Source organism: Ascaphus truei, chromosome 3 (genome assembly GCF_040206685.1).
Source record: "Ascaphus truei isolate aAscTru1 chromosome 3, aAscTru1.hap1, whole genome shotgun sequence".
Lineage (NCBI taxonomy): Eukaryota > Metazoa > Chordata > Amphibia > Anura > Ascaphidae > Ascaphus > Ascaphus truei.
This window is the reverse complement of record NC_134485.1, coordinates 407,189,793-407,207,877: the sequence shown is the minus strand read 5'-3', so window position 1 is coordinate 407,207,877 and position 18,085 is coordinate 407,189,793. Positions and strand designations below refer to the sequence as shown.

Here is an 18,085-nt window from a genome sequence, read left to right as displayed (position 1 = left end):
CTTTGTGACTCCACGCCACGCGTCTACAAAAAAAGTATAACAAATTACGTCACATAAAAATAAATATTATGATATTTGTCTAATAGCGTCCCCATTTATGCTGTATTATTAATCTCTCTCTCCCCGCCACATCAGGACCTCTCTCCCCTCTTCCACAGTTTCACACTCCTCTCCCAGTTTCTCCCTCTCCCAGTATTTCTCACTCCCCCTCCAGTGTCTGTCTATCCCTCCTCTCAGTGTCTCTTCCCCCCCCCCCCCACTCTCTCTCCCAGTGTTTTTCTCTATCTCTCTTTCTCCCTCCCCCTAGTCTCTCTCACTCCCCCCAGTCTCTCTCACTACCCCAAGTGTCTCCCTCCCTCCTCCAGTGTCTCTCACTCTCTCCTTCCCCAGTGTCTCTCTCACTCTCCCTCCAGCCATTGTGTGTTTCTTCCTCCCACCAGTATCCCTCCCTCCCCTCAGTGTCTCTCTCACACTCTCCCTCCAGTCTCTCTCACACTCTCCCTCCAGTGTCTCTCTCACACTCTCCCTCCAGTGTCTCTCTCACACTCTCCCTCCAGTGTCTCTCTCACACTCTTCCTCCAGTGTCTCTCTCACACTCTCCCTCCAGTGTCTCTCTCACACTCTCCCTCCAGTGTCTCTCTCACACTCTCCCTCCAGTGTCTCTCTCACACTCTCCCTCCAGTGTCTCTCTCACACTCTCCCTCCAGTGTCTCTCACGCTCTCCCTCCAGTGTCTCTCACGCTCTCCCTCCAGTGTCTCTCACGCTCTCCCTCCAGTGTCTCTCTCTCTCTCCCTCCCGACAGTGTCTCTCTCTCACGCTCTCCCAACAGTGTCTCTCTCACACTCTCCCAACAGTGTCTCTCTCACGCTCTCCCTCCAGTGTCTCTCACGCTCTCCCTCCAGTGTCTCTCACGCTCTCCCTCCAGTGTCTCTCACGCTCTCCCTCCAGTGTCTCTCTCTCTCCCTCCCGCCAGTGTCTCTCTCTCTCTCCCTCCCGCCAGTGTCTCTCTCTCTCTCTCTCCCTCCAGTGTCTCTCACACTCTCCCTCCAGTGTCTCTCACGCTCTCCCTCCAGTGTCTCTCACGCTCTCCCTCCAGTGTCTCTCACGCTCTCCCTCCAGTGTCTCCCTCCCGCCAGTGTCTCTCTCCCTCCCGCCAGTGTCTCTCTCCCTCCCGCCAGTGTCTCTCTCTCTCCCTCCCGCCAGTGTCTCTCTCTCCCTCCCGCCAGTGTCTCCCTCCCGCCAGTGTCTCTCTCCCTCCCGCCAGTGTCTCTCCCTCCCGCCAGTGTCTCTCTCTCCCTCCCGCCAGTGTCTCTCTCTCTCCCTCCTGCCAGTGTCTCTCTCTCCCTCCCGCCAGTGTCTCTCTCCCTCCCGCCAGTGTCTCTCTCCCTCCTGCCAGTTTCTCTCTCTCCCTCCCGCCAGTGTCTCTCTCCCTCCCGCCAGTGTCTCTCTCCCTCCCGCCAGTGTCTCTCTCCCTCCCGCCAGTGTCTCTCTCCCTCCCGCCAGTGTCTCTCTCCCTCCCGCCAGTGTCTCTCTCCCTCCCGCCAGTGTCTCTCTCCCTCCCGCCAGTGTCTCTCTCTCTCTCTCTCTCTCTCTCTCTCTGCCTCCCGCCAGTGTCTCTCTCTCTCTCTGCCTCCCGCCAGTGTCTCTCTCTCTCTCCCTCCCGCCAGTGTCTCTCTCTCTCTCCCGCCAGTGTCTCTCTCTCTCTCTCTCTCTCTCTCTCTCTCTCCCTCCCGCCAGTGTCTCTCTCTCTCCCTCCAGTGTCTCTCACGCTCTCCCTCCAGTGTCTCTCACGCTCTCCCTCCAGTGTCTCTCACGCTCTCCCTCCAGTGTCTCTCACGCTCTCCCTCCAGTGTCTCTCACGCTCTCCCTCCAGTGTCTCTCACGCTCTCCCTCCAGTGTCTCTCACGCTCTCCCTCCAGTGTCTCTCACGCTCTCCCTCCAGTGTCTCTCACGCTCTCCCTCCAGTGTCTCTCTCTCTCTCTCTCTCTCTCTCCCTCCCGCCAGTGTCTCTCTCTCTCTCCTTCCCGCCAGTGTCTCTCTCCCTCCCGCCAGTGTCTCTCTCTCTCTCCCTCCCGCCAGTGTCTCTCCCTCCCGCCAGTGTCTCTCCCTCCCGCCAGTGTCTCTCTCTCTCTCCCTCCCGCCAGTGTCTCTCTCTCTCTCCCTCCCGCCAGTGTCTCTCTCTCCCTCCCGCCAGTGTCTCTCTCTCTGCCTCCCGTCAGTGTCTCTCTCTCTCCCTCCCGTCAGTGTCTCTCTCTCTCCCTCCCGCCAGTGTCTCTCTCTCTCCCTCCCGCCAGTGTCTCTCTCTCTCCCTCCCGCCAGTGTCTCTCTCTCTCTCCCTCCCGCCAGTGTCTCTCTCTCTCTCTCCCTCCCGCCAGTGTCTCTCTCTCTCTCTCTCTCTCCCGCCAGTGTCTCTCTCTCTCTCTCCCTCCCGCCAGTGTCTCTCTCTCTCTCTCTCTCTCTCCCTCCCGCCAGTGTCTCTCTCTCTCTCTCTCCCTCCCGCCAGTGTCTCTCTCTCTCTCTCTCCCTCCCGCCAGTGTCTCTCTCTCTCTCCCTCCCACCAGTGTCTCTCTCTCTCTCTCCCTCCCGCCAGTGTCTCTCTCTCTCTCCCTCCCGCCAGTGTCTCTCTCTCATCCCCATGTTTCTCTCACCCCCCCACCCATGTCACACACTCCCCTCCCCTCCCCATGCCACAGTTTCACACTCCTCTCCCAGTCTCTCCCTCTCCCAGTATTTCTCACTCCCCCTCCAGTGTCTCTCTATCCCTCCTCTGTGTCTCTCCCCCCCCCCACTCTCTCTCCCAGTGTTTTTCTCTATCTCTCTTTCTCCCTCCCCCTAGTCTCTCTCACTCCCCCCAGTCTCTCTCACTACCCCAAGTGTCTCCCTCCCTCCTCCAGTGTCTCTCACTCTCTCCTTCCCCAGTGTCTCTCTCACTCTCCCTCCAGCCATTGTGTGTTTCTTCCTCCCACCAGTATCCCTCCCTCCCCTCAGTGTCTCTCTCACACTCTCCCTCCAGTCTCTCTCACACTCTCCCTCCAGTGTCTCTCTCACACTCTCCCTCCAGTGTCTCTCTCACACTCTCCCTCCAGTGTCTCTCTCACACTCTCCCTCCAGTGTCTCTCTCACACTCTCCCTCCAGTGTCTCTCTCACACTCTCCCTCCAGTGTCTCTCTCACACTCTCCCTCCAGTGTCTCTCTCACACTCTCCCTCCAGTGTCTCTCTCACACTCTCCCTCCAGTGTCTCTCTCACACTCTCCCTCCAGTGTCTCTCTCCCTCCCGCCAGTGTCTCTATCTCTCTCCCTCCCGATAGTGTCTCTTTCACACTCTCCCTCCAGTGTCTCTCTCACGCTCTCCCTCCAGTGTCGCTCACGCTCTCCCTCCAGTGTCTCTCACGCTCTCCCTCCAGTGTCTCTCACGCTCTCCCTCCAGTGTCTCTCACGCTCTCCCTCCAGTGTCTCTCACGCTCTCCCTCCAGTGTCTCTCTCTCTCTCCCTCCCGACAGTGTCTCTCTCTCACGCTCTCCCAACAGTGTCTCTCTCACACTCTCCCAACAGTGTCTCTCTCACGCTCTCCCTCCAGTGTCTCTCACGCTCTCCCTCCAGTGTCTCTCACGCTCTCCCTCCAGTGTCTCTCACGCTCTCCCTCCAGTGTCTCTCACGCTCTCCCTCCAGTGTCTCTCTCTCTCCCTCCCGCCAGTGTCTCTCTCTCTCTCCCTCCCGCCAGTGTCTCTCTCTCTCTCCCTCCCGCCAGTGTCTCTCACACTCTCCCTCCAGTGTCTCTCACGCTCTCCCTCCAGTGTCTCTCACGCTCTCCCTCCAGTGTCTCTCACGCTCTCCCTCCAGTGTCTCCCTCCCGCCAGTGTCTCTCTCCCTCCCGCCAGTGTCTCTCTCCCTCCCGCCAGTGTCTCTCTCTCTCCCTCCCGCCAGTGTCTCTCTCTCCCTCCCGCCAGTGTCTCCCTCCCGCCAGTGTCTCTCTCCCTCCCGCCAGTGTCTCTCCCTCCCGCCAGTGTCTCTCTCTCCCTCCCGCCAGTGTCTCTCTCTCTCCCTCCTGCCAGTGTCTCTCTCTCCCTCCCGCCAGTGTCTCTCTCCCTCCCGCCAGTGTCTCTCTCCCTCCTGCCAGTGTCTCTCTCTCCCTCCCGCCAGTGTCTCTCTCCCTCCCGCCAGTGTCTCTCTCCCTCCCGCCAGTGTCTCTCTCCCTCCCGCCAGTGTCTCTCTCCCTCCCGCCAGTGTCTCTCTCCCTCCCGCCAGTGTCTCTCTCCCTCCCGCCAGTGTCTCTCTCCCTCCCACCAGTGTCTCTCTCCCTCCCGCCAGTGTCTCTCTCTCTCTCTCTCTCTCTCTCTCTGCCTCCCGCCAGTGTCTCTCTCTCTGCCTCCCGCCAGTGTCTCTCTCTCTCTCCCTCCCGCCAGTGTCTCTCTCTCTCTCCCGCCAGTGTCTCTCTCTCTCTCTCTCTCTCTCTCTCTCTCTCTCTCCCTCCCGCCAGTGTCTCTCTCTCTCCCTCCAGTGTCTCTCACACTCTCCCTCCAGTGTCTCTCACGCTCTCCCTCCAGTGTCTCTCACGCTCTCCCTCCAGTGTCTCTCACGCTCTCCCTCCAGTGTCTCTCACGCTCTCCCTCCAGTGTCTCTCACGCTCTCCCTCCAGTGTCTCTCACGCTCTCCCTCCAGTGTCTCTCACGCTCTCCCTCCAGTGTCTCTCACGCTCTCCCTCCAGTGTCTCTCACGCTCTCCCTCCAGTGTCTCTCTCTCTCTCTCTCTCTCTCTCCCTCCCGCCAGTGTCTCTCTCTCTCTCCTTCCCGCCAGTGTCTCTCTCCCTCCCGCCAGTGTCTCTCTCTCTCTCCCTCCCGCCAGTGTCTCTCCCTCCCGCCAGTGTCTCTCCCTCCCGCCAGTGTCTCTCTCTCTCTCCCTCCCGCCAGTGTCTCTCTCTCTCTCCCTCCCGCCAGTGTCTCTCTCTCTGCCTCCCGTCAGTGTCTCTCTCTCTCCCTCCCGTCAGTGTCTCTCTCTCTCCCTCCCGCCAGTGTCTCTCTCTCTCCCTCCCGCCAGTGTCTCTCTCTCTCCCTCCCGCCAGTGTCTCTCTCTCTCCCTCCCGCCAGTGTCTCTCTCTCTCTCCCTCCCGCCAGTGTCTCTCTCTCTCTCTCCCTCCCGCCAGTGTCTCTCTCTCTCTCTCTCTCTCCCGCCAGTGTCTCTCTCTCTCTCTCCCTCCCGCCAGTGTCTCTCTCTCTCTCTCTCTCTCTCCCTCCCGCCAGTGTCTCTCTCTCTCTCCCTCCCGCCAGTGTCTCTCTCTCTCTCTCTCCCTCCCGCCAGTGTCTCTCTCTCTCTCCCTCCCACCAGTGTCTCTCTCTCTCTCTCCCTCCCGCCAGTGTCTCTCTCTCTCTCCCTCCCGCCAGTGTCTCTCTCTCATCCCCATGTTTCTCTCACCCCCCCACCCATGTCACACACTCCCCTCCCCTCCCCATGCCACAGTTTCACACTCCTCTCCCAGTCTCTCCCTCTCCCAGTATTTCTCACTCCCCCTCCAGTGTCTCTCTATCCCTCCTCTCAGTGTCTCTCCCCCCCCCCACTCTCTCTCCCAGTGTTTTTCTCTATCTCTCTTTCTCCCTCCCCCTAGTCTCTCTCACTCCCCCCAGTCTCTCACTACCCCCAGTGTCTCCCTCCTCCAGTGTCTCTCACTCTCTCCTTCCCCAGTGTCTCTCTCACTCTCCCTCCAGCCATTGTGTGTTTCTTCCTCCCACCAGTATCCCTCCCTCCCCTCAGTGTCTCTCTCACACTCTCCCTCCAGTGTCTCTCACACTCTCCCTCCAGTGTCTCTCACACTCTCCCTCCAGTGTCTCTCTCACACTCTCCCTCCAGTGTCTCTCTCACACTCTCCCTCCAGTGTCTCTCTCACACTCTCCCTCCAGTGTCTCTCTCACACTCTCCCTCCAGTGTCTCTCTCACACTCTCCCTCCAGTGTCTCTCTCTCTCTCACTCTCCCTCCAGTGTCTCTCTCTCTCTCTCCCTCCCGCCAGTGTCTCTCTCCCCCTCCCGACAGTGTCTCTCTCACACTCTCCCGACAGTGTCTCTCACGCTCTCCCTCCAGTGTCTCTCACGCTCTCCCTCCAGTGTCTCTCACGCTCTCCCTCCAGTGTCTCTCACGCTCTCCCTCCAGTGTCTCTCACGCTCTCCCTCCAGTGTCTCTCTCTCCCTCCCGCCAGTGTCTCTCTCTCTCTCCCTCCCGCCAGTGTCTCTCTCTCCCTCCCGACAGTGTCTCTATCACACTCTCCCGACAGTGTCTCTCTCACACTCCCTCCAGTGTCTCTCACGCTCTCCCTCCAGTGTCTCTCACGCTCTCCCTCCAGTGTCTCTCACGCTCTCCCTCCAGTGTCTCTCTCTCTCTCTCCCTCCCGCCAGTGTCTCTCTCTCTCTCCCTCCCGCCAGTGTCTCTCTCTCTCTCCCTCCCGCCAGTGTCTCTCTCTCTCTCCCTCCCGCCAGTGTGTCTCTCTCTCTCCCTCCCTCCAGTGTCTCTCACGCTCTCCCTCCAGTGTCTCTCACGCTCTCCCTCCAGTGTCTCTCACGCTCTCCCTCCAGTGTCTCTCTCTCTCTCTCCCTCCCGCCAGTGTCTCTCTCCCTCCCGCCATTGTCTCTCTCCCTCCCGCCAGTGTCTCTCTCTCTCTCTCCCGCCAGTGTCTCTCCCTCCCGCCAGTGTCTCTCCCTCCCGCCAGTGTCTCTCCCTCCCGCCAGTGTCTCTCCCTCCCGCCAGTGTCTCTCTCTCCCTCCCGCCAGTGTCTCTCTCTCCCTCCCGCCAGTGTCTCTCTCTCCCTCCCGCCAGTGTCTCTCTCTCCCTCCCGCCAGTGTCTCTCTCTCCCTCCCGCCAGTGTCTCTCTCTCCCTCCCGCCAGTGTCTCTCTCTCACTCCCTCCCGCCAGTGTCTCTCTCTCTCTCCCTCCCGCCAGTGTCTCTCTCTCTCTCCCTCCCGCCAGTGTCTCTCTCTCTCTCCCTCCCGCCAGTGTCTCTCTCTCTCTCCCTCCCGCCAGTGTCTCTCTCCCTCCCGCCAGTGTCTCTCTCCCTCCCGCCAGTGTCTCTCTCTCTCTCTCTCTCTCCCTCCCGCCAGTGTCTCTCTCTCCCTCCCTCCCGCCAGTGTCTCTCTCCCTCCCTCCCGCCAGTGTCTCTCTCTCTCCCTCCCGCCAGTGTCTCTCTCTCTCCCTCCCGCCAGTGTCTCTCTCTCTGCCTCCCGCCAGTGTCTCTCTCTCTCCCTCCCGCCAGTGTCTCTCTCTCTCTCCCTCCCGCCAGTGTCTCTCTCTCTCTCCCTCCCGCCAGTGTCTCTCTCTCTATCCCTCCCGCCAGTGTCTCTCTCTCTCCCTCCCGCCAGTGTCTCTCTCTCTCTCCCTCCCGCCAGTGTCTCTCTCTCTCTCTCCCTCCCGCCAGTGTCTCTCTCTCTCTCTCTCTCCCTCCCGCCAGTGTCTCTCTCTCTCTCTCTCCCTCCCGCCAGTGTCTCTCTCTATCCCTCCCGCCAGTGTCTCTCTCTCTCCCTCCCGCCAGTGTCTCTCTCTCTCTCCCTCCCGCCAGTGTCTCTCTCTCTCTCTCCCTCCCGCCAGTGTCTCTCTCTCTCTCTCTCTCTCCCTCCAGTGTCTCTCTCTCTCTCTCCCGCCAGTGTCTCTCTCTCTCTCTCCTGCCAGTGTCTCTCTCTCTCTCTCTCTCTCTCTCCCGCCAGTCTCTCTCTCTCTCTCTCTCTCCCGCCAGTCTCTCTCTCTCTCTCCCCAGTGTCTCTCTGTCTCTCTCTCTCTCCCTCCAGCCAGTGTCTCTCTCATCCCCATGTTTCTCTCACCCCCCCACCCATGTCACACACTCACCCCCCCTCCCCATGTCACTCTCACCCTCCCTCCCCATGTCACACTCTCACCCTCCCTCCCCATGTCACACTCTCACCCTCCCTCCCCATGTCACACTCTCACCCCCCCTCCCCATGTCACACTCTCACCCTCCCTCCCCATGTCACACTCTCACACCCCCCCTCCCCATGTCACACTCACCCCCCCTCCCCATGTCACACTCTCACCCTCCCTCCCCATGTCACACTCTCTCTCTCCCTCCCGCCAGTGTCTCTCTCTCTCTCCCTCCCGCCAGTGTCTCTCTCTCTCTCCCTCCCACCAGTGTCTCTCTCTCTCTCTCGCCCTCCCGCCAGTGTCTCTATCTCTCTCTCCCTCCCGCCAGTGTCTCTCTCCCGCCAGTTTCTCTCTCTCTCCCTCCCGCCAGTGTCTCTCTCTCCCTCCCGCCAGTCTCTCTCTCTCCCTCCTGCCAGTCTCTCTCTCTCTCTCCCTCCCGCCAGTCTCTCTCTCTCCCTCCCGCCAGTGTCTCTCTCCCTCTCCCTCCCGCCAGTGTCTCTCTCTCCCTCCCGCCAGTGTCTCTCTCTCCCTCCCGCCAATGTCTCTCTCTCCCTCCTGCCAGTGTCTCTCTCTCTCTCTCTCCCCCTCCCGCCAGTGTCTCTCTCTCTCTCTTTCTCTCTCCCTCTCCCTCCCGCCAGTTTCTCTCTCATCCCCATGTTTCTCTCACCCCCCCTCCCCATGTCTCACACTCATCCCCCCCACCCATGTCACTCTCACCCTCCCTCCCCATGTCACTCTCACCCTCCCTCCCCATGTCACTCACCCCCCCTCCCCATGTCTCACACTCCCCCCCCCACCCATGTCACTCTCACCCTCCCTCCCCATGTCACTCTCACCCTCCCTCCCCATGTCACTCTCACCCTCCCTCCCCATGTCACTCTCACCCTCCCTCCCCATGTCACTCTCACCCTCCCTCCCCATGTCACTCTCACCCTCCCTCCCCATGTCACACTCTCACACACCCCCTCCCCATGTCACACTCTCACACACCCCCTCCCCATGTCACACTCTCACCCCCCCTCCCCATGTCACACTCTCACCCCCCTCCCATGTCACACTCGCCCGCCCCCCCTCCCCATGTCACACTCGCCCGCCCCCCCTCCCCATGTCACACTCGCCCGCCCCCCCCTCCCCATGTCACGCCCGCCCCCCCCTCCCCATGTCACACTCACCCCCCCCCTCCCCATGTCACACTCACCCCCCCTCCCCATGTCACACTCACCCCCTCCCTCCCCATGTCACACTCACCCCCTCCCTCCCCATGTCACACTCACCCCCCTTCCCCATGTCACACTCACCCCCCCTCCCCATGTCACACTCACCTCCCCCTCCCCATGTCACACTCTCACCCTCCCTCCCCATGTCACTCTCACCCTCCCTCCCCATGTCACACTCTCACACACCCCCTCCCCATGTCACACTCTCACCCCCCCTCCCCATGTCACACTCTCACCCCCCTCCCATGTCACACTCGCCCGCCCCCCCTCCCCATGTCACACTCGCCCGCCCCCCCTCCCCATGTCACACTCGCCCTCCCCCCTCCCCATGTCACACTCGCCCGCCCCCTCCCCATGTCACACTCACACCCCCCCCATGTCACACTCACCCCCTCCCTCCCCATGTCACACTCACTCCCCCTCCCCATGTCACACTCACCCCCCCTCCCCATGTCACACTCGCCCCCTCCTCCCCATGTCACACTCGCCCCCCCCTCCCCATGTCACACTCGCCCCCCCCCCCTCCCCATGTCACACTCGCCCCCCCTCCCTCCCCATGTCACACTCACCCCCTCCCTCCCCATGTCACACTCACCTCCCCCTCCCCATGTCACACTCACCCCCTCCCTCCCCATGTCACACTCAATGTCACACTCTGACACTCAGTCTCCTCCCGCTGCATGTAATAAGAATAAATGAAGAACTGCAGGAGCTGTGTAGCACAGCGCCACCTAATGGCCTGAAAGGGAAATTGCAGCTACCAACTGCTTTTCTCTGCTTCTGGCAAAAATCGCTGCCCTCTGCCTGCGCCCCTCTTAAACAATCTTGCGCCCCCTCCCCCCCCCCCCCCAGTTTGCGCACCGCTGGCTTAGACGACACTATTGCTTCTTTAGTTATTTTTGTGAACATTTTAGTCTGTTTTGTTGTGCTTTGTAGTTTGTGCTCTACTGCAGCTCCTCCAAACTCTATATCATATTCTGTCCATGAATTTGGGTTCAGCCTTGTTATTTAAAGCTTCTGCTTGAACATTTGCTTGGTTCTCTTATACTGTATACACATATAGTTCAATGCAGAATTGGTTGTCTAACATGTAACATTTTGAGTCTTGATACATGATTACTAATATTGCCCTGAATCAGTAATATTATATTTATTATTATTATTATTATTATTATTTAGGACAGGCAGTCCTATACTCCAAAAAAGTGAAATTTATTAACTCACCGTTTCTGTCCCCACTGGGACCTATTGTCAAGGTACCTTTTTTTTTTTTTGGTCCCTTCTTGGATGGTATGTGCCCTCCCTTTACCTTATTTCATATTCTGTGTTGTGTGTGGGTGTGCCCTGTTCCTGATTTTATTTATATATTATAACTACACTCATGCATGCACGAATTTGACAGGATCTGGGTCCCTGCCATAATGTTAAAAAAAAAAACCCAAATGGTTCTGCCCCAGTGAGCTGATTTAGTAAAACTGAATATATGCATACCAAGAAATACGTGATGCAAATTGTATGTATTTCTTTACAGATTCCTGGAAATCAGCCTGAACAACCTTCCATCCACAGTTATTGTTTATATGGTTCAAATAGGCACATGGTGGCGTGCCAGATTGCTCTGACACATGATGATCCCATTGGTTACACAGTTTTCAACTACTACAATCAGCTCTTGAAGTCATTATTAAATGGCAATCAAATAACTGATAGCAGTTCTATTCCAGCACATAACTCTAGTATTGAGTTAACTAACTTATGCACCTCTGATAGCAACCATGGATTTCATTCAAGTGGCAATCATCCTTTTTTTGAGTTTTGGCAACAATCGTTTGGTTTAACATCCTCATCTCTGGTTGACACATCAAGAAAATCTTCAGCCTGCGCATTTAGCAGTGATCTTTTAAAAAGGGCTAAGCAAGACTCCTCAGAAAAGTACAGTAATTTTAAGTGTGCTTCCCAAACTAGTCAAGATTTCCTCCACAATAATTCAAGTCAAGAAAAAGTTGAAGACATCCTTCTGACTAGTCCATCCAGCACCCCTAATACTAATGCACTTAGAAGCAAATTTACAAGTGAGTCTGTGACTACTTCTTCATTAGTTCCCCAGTCACATGGTAATAAAAATGGCTGCAGTCCCCTTCACAACACATCGAGTATTCAGGGTAACTGTTCCAAATCAAAAATTACTTCCAGGCAGGAAAATTCTTGGAGCTCAGTAAGTTGTGTGAGCCAAGTTAGTTTCTTGTGTACTCTTGATTTGTCTTCCAAGAATGTGAAGGCAGCTGGAACATCTCAAGACGAGGCTGAGGTTTGGGATGATTTTCTGTTCTCTGAAAGTCTAAGTGAATTTATAGCAAGAGTTGAAAACGGCAAGGACATAACATCTCAGCTGGGTTTTAAAACTTGTGAATCTCACTTCAATGCAATAACAGACTGTTCTGATGCAAGGCTTTCCAGGACATCACTTAAGCTAACTAGGACACCAATTGATTTGCTTCCACAATGTACAACTCGAATGTTACCTCAGAAAAAGCAAAATGTTAAACAAGACAGACACAGTGCATTTTGCGACACAAAGCATAATAGTGTATGTGAAGATGAGAGGAATGCATTGCATGCTAGCCATTTCTCCCTAATATCCAAAGGTGTTAATAAGTTGTCTTCTGTTTTATATCCTCAATACCAAACTAACATGTTGCCCTATGAAAAACATTTAAATGAGGTTTCTCCTGCTTCAGATGAGCATAGAATTCCTGTTCATACGTTAGCAACTCAATCAATACAAACTAATTCAATATATAAAATATCTAGAACTTCACTAAATCGTACCCCGAATCAGGAAAATATGCTCTGCTCACAGCAGAAGGAGAATTCAGTTTATATATGCACCAAAGAAAATGGCAACCAAGAAATGTATTGTGTATCTCAAAGTTTAAGTAACTTAAATTCTGAAAACACCCTTTTGGCAAACAAGGACCATCCCATTTTAGAATGGAAACAATCTTGCTTTGATCTCAAAGGGAAGCCCATAAATGAAAATAGGCAAACAAGTGAATGGAAAGTGACAGCGATGGAAGGAACAAGAACCATGGAACATCCACTGAAATCCAGTGACAATAGGTACAATGAGAGCTATAATGCTTCTGCTGACCTTTTTGATACAATTGACACCATGCAGGAGACTACAGCAGAATTGCCACCTTTAACAAATGATGTATCAATGGAGGGAAGTTTTCCAGAGGAAAATAATAAATACAGCCTAGATTTGATTCCGTTAGTGGGCAATTCTGTGAAGTCAACGTATACAGATGTCAATGCCTATTCTTCTCAACGATTCCGTGCACTCTCAACATATTTACAGTCGGATTATGAAGCTGCCGATGAGGATGTTTCACATGTTCATGACTTTATTCCGTACTCCCAATCCACTCCTGTAGCAAAACAAGATGCAAGACTAGGTTGCCTTGGAGTTAATGGACAGCTGCTTAAAAATGCTTCACATGTTCACGACTCTATTCCGTATTCACAATTAACTCCTGTAGCAAAACAACCTACTAAATCAGGTTGCCTTGGAGTTAATGGACAGCTGCTTAAAAAATCATCAAATGGCAGTTCAGGCATTGTCTTTTCCATACGTAGAAAATGTAAAGGTTCACTAAGAAATTGCTTGCGGAGGAAAATGGCAATTTCTTTGCTCGCTCATAAGCCAACAATGTTTTGTGCTGTAGCCAATGAATTTCCAGCTCACTTTCAGAACACCAAAAGCCCAATCCTGACAAGCTTTACGAGTGATTCTGAAGAATGTATCCCCCCGTCCTCAACAAAACTGCTTGTCTATCCCACATTTGTAAATTCAGAAATGCCAAGATTGGGAACCAAGCAACCAAGGAGGGAATTTCCCGTATGCAAAGCTGCTAGAAAAAGATATCTTTTAGAAAATAAAGCGAACTATAGCAACCAAGCACATGAAAATCTATTTAGTACCGAAATGAAGACATGTACAAGTTATGATGAAAGTCCAGCAGTGTGTAATAATGCTAGTGAAAAAACAAAAGAAAAGGACAGATTTCTAAAGAATACACTCAATGAAATCGTTAAATTATCTCCTACAAACTGCCTATCCCTTCCTTTTGGAGAGATTGCTTACTCATTGACTGAAACAAATAATTTTCTGAGTGACTGGTCCCCTGAACTATTCTCCCAAATATCTACCGTTTCACAGCAATGTAACAATCTTCAGAGGCGACTGTTTTGAAATTGTATTGTTGCCCAGTTAACCTCCACTCTTGATCCGGACGTAAGGAGATATATGGCACACTCTGCTTCTCAAATTGGATATCCAAGGTCCCAATAGCTGTTTTGCACATGACTACTTTGGCAACTTAATATTTTACGTAAGAAAATACGTATCCAAAGAACATAGATAAAAAGCTTTAATATTGCATATTTAAAAACCCACAGGCTGACCAAAACCTTGATTCGTTAAGCTTTGTTAAATTAAGGCAAGTAACGTGACTTCACCTAAAACAGGAAGGGGCATTATTCTCCCTGAGTTAACGCTCTGTACGCTGAGCTAACTATAAGCAAAAACAACCACTGTATTTGAGCTCATTGCATTCCAAAAAGGCTAGTAAGGCATTTCTTGGCATTACCGTAATAACATCTATTGCAAATAAAGGGTTTACCCTTCTCCAACCCTACAATCAAAACCGGGTTAATGTTACATTTTTTGATTTAATAATAAAAAAATGCAAATATTTTGAGATCCTGGAGGTCCCTGGATTCTGTACCTCACGAGTGGGGATTGCAGCTTTAAATAGGCTACCCAAGTTTAGTGAATCAGGGCCATGGGGTTTTAAAGGTGCAATAATGAAGATTAATTTGCATTACTGTGTTTGACTCCTGTTACTGTACATACTCTGCTGCATGTTGTATAGTGCAATGTAGCTATTGGGACATTGGATCTCTCATGTGGGAAGCGGTGTGCCCTATATCTAAGACACGGTTAACCAGACAAGAATTGATTTGTACCCCGGGGCACCTTCGATAGCTCCCCTCATGCATATACAGTATATTGACAGTTTCAAAATAATGAAATTACTATGGATAAGTAACCTTTTTGACCATGCGTTGCTGGCCTTCCTGGTGGCGAAAGGGTTAAAAAAAAGACATTTGAAAAAGTATTTACAGCAAACGTTAATTGACTACTGATTTGTTCCAGTTTCTATTGTATGCCATGTTTATTTATTTTTGTATAGCTCCAGCAAACACTGCATCTGTATAATGAGCTACAGTATGTATACTTCAGCGTGCTAAGAGCATTAAACATGAAAGCAAACTGCTCACAATACATTGTTGGGTTGCAACTAGCCTTTGTTCTTCGCATGCTTGTGATTGGGGATTTTACAAACCTTTGCTGAGCATACATTATTCTCTATAAGTAACTGTGGCCCTTTGGGATTGAGTCTTGGGTTTAATTAAATAAAAGTATAATTATGAAATAGCAATAAAGAATCTTTAATTTAGCATTTTAACTTCCTCCCCTGTGAAGCACATTACACTTTGTATTGCAGATTTATTTTTTAGTTAAAGGGGCAGTCCCACAAAGAGGGGCATACTTTTATTTTACTTTGTCTTTCTTAGATGAAATCAACCTTTAATGTAAAACGTATTGTTTCTTGCGAAAAATAAAAACACTTTTTTTTTTTGTCCTTTGTGTTTCAAATCCTATCTGGTAATTTATTTTAACCTCCTGTTAATGATGGCAACATAATTAGTTTACACAAATCAACAGAAAAAGAATATCCTTGCATCTAGACAACTTTACAAATGTGGTCTTATAAAAGAGAGTGGGTAAAGACGGTAAAAACAGTACAAGGCATTGACTACAATAAAGCCATCAAATGTTTTTAAAAAAGAATGTTTAAAGGTGCCAAATGCCAATTGCTTATATATACACACACTATTAGTTGTAAGAGGGACTGTCCCTATAACTGTTTTCTGCCAGAGCTCCTGCAATGCGGCAATGAAAGGGATTAATGTAGCTATATTAGATCTGTTCCATAGTACAGAATTTGTAGCAGCAGAAGCTCTGCTTTAATTACGGTTGATACTGCGCACTCTGAGGGTTTTATATTTCAGTAGGCAAAGGGTCAGACCTGACGCACGGTATTAGCCAACCTTAGTACCTCAGAGGGGTAGGAGAAATACTGCACAATCATAACAAAGTATTACAAGGCGCAATAAAATGTCTGAGTTGTATTTAAATAAAGCAACACCACTGAAAGGCGTTGTGGTTTTTTAACAGGTGCATAAGAGTGTTGTGTTATGGTACATGGTATGTATTAACCGTTTAGTTAATTGTGCATAAGCCGTTATCCAGATGCTCTAAGCAGGAACAATGATGGCGTTAATATTTGCAAATGACATGATGGTCAGTTTACGGTCCCCACTCATGGCCATGTGTAAAGCCAGCATTATGCTGGCCCGCAGTCTAACCCGTTTGAAGTGTTCTGTGGTGCCAGCTGGCACCTCATTAGGAGCAGGATGGCAGTCGTTTGACACAGATGGCCTTGCGTGTCAGGAGCTGGAAATGCCGGGAGAAGAGGAACAGCTAGAACTGTGAAGTAATGCATTTAGACATATACTAATAAAATGTAACTAGGAAGCTCCGGTTTAGTATACTGCTTCTCCATGTTAAGGGCGTTATGAGCAAATGGAGGGAGCTCACAGCTTACACGACAGACAAGACTTCAAATCATGTTAAAGGCCAGATTTATTAGGAGATGCTGAGCTTTAACACCATGCAGCACCATAAGACATCACTTGAATGGGCTGAGCAGGGCTACCGACCGGGGGGACAACCGGGACTCCTGTTCAGGGCCCGGTGAGTTCGGGGGCCCGGTCAATAAGTCCATAAAAGAAACATAAATTATTAGCTTAGCTATAGAACCAATCAGGGCCTTCCTGGTGGGTGGGGATTAACTGAAATAAGTAATTGCACAGGCAGGAATAAAGTTTGAATCTTCTCAGCTGTGCAGCTGCTTATTTCCTACTCTGTCCTACAGAAATTTCTTGGATGGGGGTGCAGCAGCCTTTGAAAAAATTCGTGGGACCAAAATAGCAATATACTGGGTACAAAACGTTTAATGGCACATAAAAAAACAGCAACAGACAAACGCTTTTTTCAAAGGCTGCTGCACCACCATCCAAGAAATTTCTGCATTTGCACTCCAACCTGGTAGGAGCACGCCCCACAGCACCTGGATCTCAAGAGATATGTGAGTTTCCTTTATCCTGTTTGCATTATACCCATGGCCTGTGACACCCATACTAAGTATACCCTGCATAGGGGTTAGTGGGAGTCCACAAAGAGTGGCTCAAAAGGGTTTTAGTGACAAGGACATAACTACATTTGCTGTGTGATTTGGAACTATTTTATTGTTTGCACTGCATGGCTGTTTCCTGTGAGCATTGCATAGGAACACTGTCTCCTATTCTTTCACCTTGACTACTCTGCCCTACCACGCCAGGGCCCGCCGCTGCCGCCCAGTACTCCCTCCACTCACACCCCCACCCCCACCATAACAACCCCCCTCCAGCCCCTCACACTTCTCTGGCCCATAACAAATTGACCCCCACCCCTACCTATTTGAGGAGCACCCACGGATATTTGCATGTTCCTGCTTCCTCTTCCAGCACTCCACACCAAGGTAAACTTCAATCAGCCAATACTTCTTTCCCCTCCCCATACCTTCTTGTTCCCCCACCCTTTACCTCATACTTTACCTCCCCCCTTTACCCCTTACTTCCCACCGCTTAAGGGTGAGGGGGGTATATGAGGGGGAGGAGGGGGGGAGAAATAGAGGGGCTGAGAGTGAGGGGGGAAGTGTAAGAGAAAGAAAGGCTTGCAAGGCCGTTGACACGGGGGGGCCCAATGAAAGCTGTCGGTGGCCCTGGGGCCGAGCCAGTATGGTTTACAATTATTTAGTGAATATGCCCCTGAATAGGGATCATAGTGTTATATTATCTTACGGTTGTGTTTCCTAGAAGCAAAAACTGCACATAACGTTACTATCTTGTCAAAGTGAGTGAGTAAACGTAAGTGATCGTTTACTTTCCCATATGCCATAAAAGTTGAATGTAGCAATATCTTCCATACAAAAACAAACCTTTGTAATAAATATTTGGAGCAGGGGATGAGGTTAGTTACCGTGGCTGTTCTATAGCAAAATTGAAATTATATTTTGTATTGTTTGTAACTGTGCAAATTATGTTTGCTTACACTGTGGTTATTTGTTTCAATTTGTCTCTTTCTAAACCAGACGCATACAACAATCTTGGTAGGTTAAATGATTAATTCCCACTTTATAATATTGTACATTATTATATTATCGTGCACATTGACATATTCGTAAGAAATTACGTAGATGTCCTGTTGCCTGAACTGCTACTTACAGTTTCAGAGACCTGTTGGTTCATGAGGCATTAAGATTTTACTTTTCCACTAAACAAAAACAGGCGGCATGAGTAACCAATATAAAGCCACAACATCTTCCTGATGACTGTTGCAACTTTCTATTGTCCAGAATGAGGCAGACCTTCGTGACCATATTGACAGAGACATTAAAGCGGCTGTCCTGGGGACACCTTTTTAAATAGGTTTCAAGCAGGGGTCTCCTGAGCTGAACCGTATTAATTTCAGCTCTGGGGACACCCTGCTGGGTGTATGGGATGCCGGTATCTCTGCTGTTTAAATATCCCACAACACGTGTGCCAATAAAAATCTGCAAGGGATGATGTCACGGCTTCCAATTGGCCCGTGGGACATTTCAGCCTCCATTATATTAGCTCAAACTAGCCCAGCCAGAGCTGCTACCAGCACCCCCTACGGAGGTATGTATCTCGGGAAGCAGGGAGTCTCTGGAGCTGAAATCTGGGGTTCAGCTCCGGTGACCCCCTGCTTCAAACCTACGTTTGTTTTAAAAACGTTTCCCCAGACCTGCTTTAAAACC

The 18,085-nt window shown here is 51.6% G+C and overlaps 1 protein-coding gene across 4 annotated transcripts in view; it reads left to right on the top strand.

The window, feature by feature from the left end:
- The window catches only part of DDIAS (DNA damage induced apoptosis suppressor), a 34,103-nt gene extending 19,321 nt beyond the window's left edge, over nt 1-14,782 (top strand). For all 4 annotated transcript variants that reach the window (XM_075592600.1, XM_075592603.1, XM_075592601.1 and 1 more), the window contains one exon: nt 10,603-14,782. In XM_075592600.1, coding sequence (XP_075448715.1) covers nt 10,603-13,326 — 2,724 coding nt within the window. In that variant the 3' untranslated portion in view covers nt 13,327-14,782. The remainder of the gene's footprint in view (nt 1-10,602) is intronic.
- The last annotated feature ends 3,303 nt before the right edge of the window (nt 14,783-18,085 follow it).